Source organism: Ctenocephalides felis, unplaced genomic scaffold (genome assembly GCF_003426905.1).
Source record: "Ctenocephalides felis isolate EL2017-DRISC unplaced genomic scaffold, ASM342690v1 CF-g0.4_SCAFFOLD_03571, whole genome shotgun sequence".
In the NCBI taxonomy this organism is placed as follows: Eukaryota; Metazoa; Arthropoda; class Insecta; order Siphonaptera; family Pulicidae; genus Ctenocephalides; species Ctenocephalides felis.
In genome coordinates this window covers 3,698,636-3,702,939 of record NW_020539725.1, presented here as the reverse complement: position 1 = coordinate 3,702,939, position 4,304 = coordinate 3,698,636, and the positions used below count along the sequence as shown (strand labels likewise).

Below are 4,304 nucleotides of genomic sequence, written 5' to 3'. Positions count from 1 at the left end.
ATAAACTTGAACGGACATAAAAAAATAAACACAAAAAGAATGAATCATAACGAAAAGCTATAAAATATTAAATATGAAACAAGCCTACTTAATAAAAAACAATACGCCGACACGACCACACAACGCTGATATAAAAATGAACAAAATGGCCGACGCGCTCTTGACATCTTAAATGCTTGACAGCTTGATATCAGTCTTCGCCGGCAACTTCATGCTGGCTGAATTATGCAAAGTCTTAGCTTGATTTAATGCCTCCTGAGAAGAGCTTCTTTATCTTCGGGGATTTTTGTAATACGTATGAAAACATTTTAAACGAAATCAATAAATTTATTTATGCAATTGTGTAGTAGATTTGATAATTGTTTTTTAATCATTATCAAATCAAATTTTTCAATAAAGATTTAAATAGTATAAAATAATTGTTCACAATAATGTTAGTACTGTGTGCCATTTGCAATGAATTACTTGAAAGTTCAGTGGAAATATTTATTACTAGTTGCGGACATGTATTTCATTACAAGTGTCTTTCCCAGTGGCTTCCGAGGTACAATTCTTTCCGATTAAAGTACATTAGCCTAACCTCAAACTTGTAATTTTTAATGTGATTCATTTTGTAAGTTAGTGTAATGTGATAAATTTTGTAGATCTTCAACTTGTCCTGAGTGCCGTTGTAGAACTACACCATCTACCATACAGAAAATTTACTTTAACATTTGTGCAAACAGATCTCTTCTCGAAGACCCTGCTGTGTTACAAGAACAACTATCAGATGCAAAATTAAGGATCACTGATCTTCAAAAATCTCTTGAATATTCCAATGATACAGTATTTATTAAATATTTTTATTTATATTCTTATTTATGTAAATTATCAATATTTTATCAATCCATATTGAACCAATACTTTTATTAAGTCGAAATATTTCTGTAATAATTATTTTTGAGGTATTTTTTCTGATATAATTGTTTCAAAAGTAATATAATTTTGAACTATCTTTTTGTGAAAATAGCTAATATTTTATATTGCAGTTGAAATCATCTGAAAAAAAAGTTTTGAAACTCGAAAAAAAACTGACTAAAACAAGTGCAGCTTTTGATACAATGAAATATCAATACAATTACTTTAAAGATCAAATGAAGGAACTGTCGGAGCTAAGAGAACAGATACAAAAAATGCAAGAAAAAGTGCAGTCCATTAAAAAGTTAGTGCATTGAACATAAGTTTTTCATTGTAATAAATAATGGTGAAATATACCATGATATCCTCAAGTAATCTTTTTTCATTATAGAGTTGACCTACTATTAAAATCAACTTGCAAAGAAGTGGATGCAATGCTTTCTAATAATACGAGTGTTGCAGATTTGGCTAGTTTTGTATCCTCACTCAAGAGGTGAAGAATTGTTATTATCAATATTAAAAATTGGGTAGGGCGAGGCACAGAGGTCCAATTTGACTTTGAGCAATTATAATGTGATAACCAAACCAATTATGTAACAACAAATAACACATATCAAACAAACAACGATCTGAAAATGCTCAGTAAAACTACCAACTAATTCATCATTATAGAATTATTATTTGCAGAAATGCGGTTTTTCAGAAATGTTGTCACCTGGTACTTTTTACCATATGGGCAGGATATAATGGGACGGCCAGGGGGCAAACGGGCCCAATATCTTGATGAAATAATTTCTACATTATTCCACTAATGCAAAATATCAATTTTACATTTTTAGATCTGGCATTTGATCCCAAATATTCATCAGAAGAGTTGGAATCACTATTTATTTAAATTATTTGTTGTGAGATTGCTTTTTTCAACTTGATATAATTTTTTATTTACTATTTTTTATTGATTACATCTTTGCAAAGGTAAAGATTTAGTTAGTCCTTTTCACCCCACCAATGTGCAAGTTTTTATAGAGGTTGTATAAAAAAAACTGTTGAATCTAACTTAAAATTGACAATATATCTCATAAAACAATTGAATAACGCATACTTAAATATTATATTAAGGTCATGTAAACTAAACATCCCTCTCACAACTCACAAATAAGCTAACCACAAAAGAATATACTTTTGTTAGGAATTTCTAAACATTGCCATTTTTCTCCCGATATCAACGTCGTATGATGTCGATAGACATTGATGACTGGTTATACATCTTCTTCCCTCTACTTTCAAATATTGTTAAAAAATTGTTAATTTTGAGAATGTATTTTAAATAGCATATTTTAAAAATTTAGCAAACTCACTTTAACTGAAGAAAAGCAAAACAACTTAAAACTTGGGTATCAAAAATTGCAACTAGAAGTTATTAAATATAAAACCCAGTGTATTCGATTCAAAGAGAAACTTGAAATGCATAGGTAAATTGAAGTATAGTTCATATAGATTTATATATGGATTTTAGAAAATATGTTTAAAAAGATGTCTTTGAAATATTTAAGCAACGATCAAGAAAAATTCATTGATTTACACAGGGAAAAGTCAAATCTGTTGAAACGTATTGCAGAATTAGAATCCATAGTTGAACTTAACAAAAGTACACCACCCAAAACTGTAAGTAATTTTATGATGTGCACCATTATACACAACTCTAATTTTTATCTTTTACCTGAATGACAAAACTATATTTGAACCGCTTTTCACAAAAATGGAAAACCTTACATTTGAAAATGATTTCAAATACATTCTGTTATTGTGTATATCTGTATCGCGAATAATATGTATATAAATTCACACAGAAGGCACTAAGCAACTCAAATAAAAGTCCAGATTCTCCATATTTACAAGTTGAATCTAGCAGTTTTGGAATGATGCCGCTAAGAACATTATCAAATAACATCCCCTTAGTAGCAAAGAGGAAACTTGCAACAGATAATAATCAAGTAATTGATTTTATTCATCAAATTATGTTGTTCTATTATATTAAAATTATTTGTTCTTCATTTTAGTATTCCATATTCAAGAAATCTCGTCTAAATAAATGTCAAACTATGGCATCTCTTTATTCCCAAAATTTAAACAAAAAGTGGAAGGAGTTTTAGTGATGATTGTCACAATGCTAATTTCTGGTATTCTTTTGAAGATCATGATTACGTTTTTATGAATTAATTTTGAAATGTGATACTAATTTTAGTTAAATATAATGAATTATTTAATATATTAGTTTTAATATATTACAAACTAGTGGTGCATGGCATTGTGCTTTAAGGCAAATTGCAGAAACTTTTCGTACCATAATTGAAAATTCAAAAATTAAAATAATCAATAATTAAGAAAACCTGATTAATGATAGATAACAATTTGAAATTTGCTTGAACTGTATAAGTAAACTTTCAAAATGAAAAATCTTGGTACGGATCCCAACAAAATTATAGCAAAAAATTAGTACTCATTTTTAAAAACTTCATCAAATATCTGATAATTTGATGTGCATACGTCTTTTGTGTTTTGTGAACATTGGCTCAAAGAATCCGAACTTCAGTTGGTCAAACTAAAAGGTTTACATTTGCAGTCCTACTTCTGTGGACAAAATTTTTCTCATGGCTGTGTTTGCAATAGGTAAAAAAAAAAGATTTTTAACTCGATCGATTTGCCTGTAAACCAATTTGGGCAACGACTAGTTGTGTTGAAAAAATATTTGAGTACTGTGATCCAAGTATCTCTTGATTATGCTCTTATTTGTTTAATTTTTGTTTACCGATCTCCAGACCAAAATGGTTCTACATTTAATACTCTCCTTTATCTTCTAAATGAGATGTCTAATAAATACGATAAAATAATTTTATGTGGCAATTTTAATATTCATTTTAATGAAAAATACAAATTGTTAGATGATTTTAAGATCTCAATTCAATAATATAATCTGGACGATAGCACCGGTAGAAAAGTTCTATCCAGGAAATTAAACATCAAAATGGGTGTCTCACAAGGATCAATTCTTGGGCTGCTCCTATTTTTCTTTACATTAATGACCTACCTAATTGCTCAAATCTATGTGACTTATTTTGTTCGCTGATGACACTTGTCAAACCATCAAAGCTAGAACATACAATGGCCCCTTAACGAAATTGAACAGTGTCATGGATTCTGTTTCGAAATGGGTCATAAATAATCTTCTTTTAAACAACGACAAAACCGAAACTATCTCTTTCTGTACGGCAACGCGTGTAGCGAATGATAATATCATAGAATTGTTAAAATATCATAAACCTAGAATTTGTTGAACAAAATATTTATATTGTAAAAGTATTGCAAAGCTTATTAAAAATTTGTTACATTTTTAAAAAAATACTTGC

The 4,304-nt window shown here is 28.9% G+C and overlaps 1 protein-coding gene across 1 annotated transcript; it reads left to right on the top strand.

Annotated features, from left to right (window-relative positions):
• The first annotated feature begins 275 nt into the window (after nucleotides 1–275).
• Nucleotides 276–3,098, top strand: LOC113384800 (E3 ubiquitin-protein ligase TRAIP-like). Its single transcript, XM_026622558.1, has 8 exons — nucleotides 276–544; nucleotides 645–825; nucleotides 1,029–1,201; nucleotides 1,289–1,390; nucleotides 2,247–2,369; nucleotides 2,451–2,562; nucleotides 2,748–2,891; nucleotides 2,958–3,098. Exons 1-8 carry the CDS (start codon nucleotides 432–434, stop codon nucleotides 3,048–3,050), a joined length of 1,041 nt encoding a protein of 346 aa, XP_026478343.1. The 5' UTR covers nucleotides 276–431; the 3' UTR covers nucleotides 3,051–3,098.
• The last annotated feature ends 1,206 nt before the right edge of the window (nucleotides 3,099–4,304 follow it).

Bases quoted from the DNA above. Each gene is read 5' to 3' on its own strand.
- LOC113384800 (XM_026622558.1), top strand. From the start codon at position 432: ATGTTAGTACTGTGTGCCATTTGCAATGAATTACTTGAAAGTTCAGTG. The intron at 826-1,028 runs GTATTTATTAAA...TTTATATTGCAG, and splicing joins TTGAATATTCCAATGATACA to TTGAAATCATCTGAAAAAAA. The intron at 2,370-2,450 runs GTAAATTGAAGT...GAAATATTTAAG, and splicing joins GAGAAACTTGAAATGCATAG to CAACGATCAAGAAAAATTCA.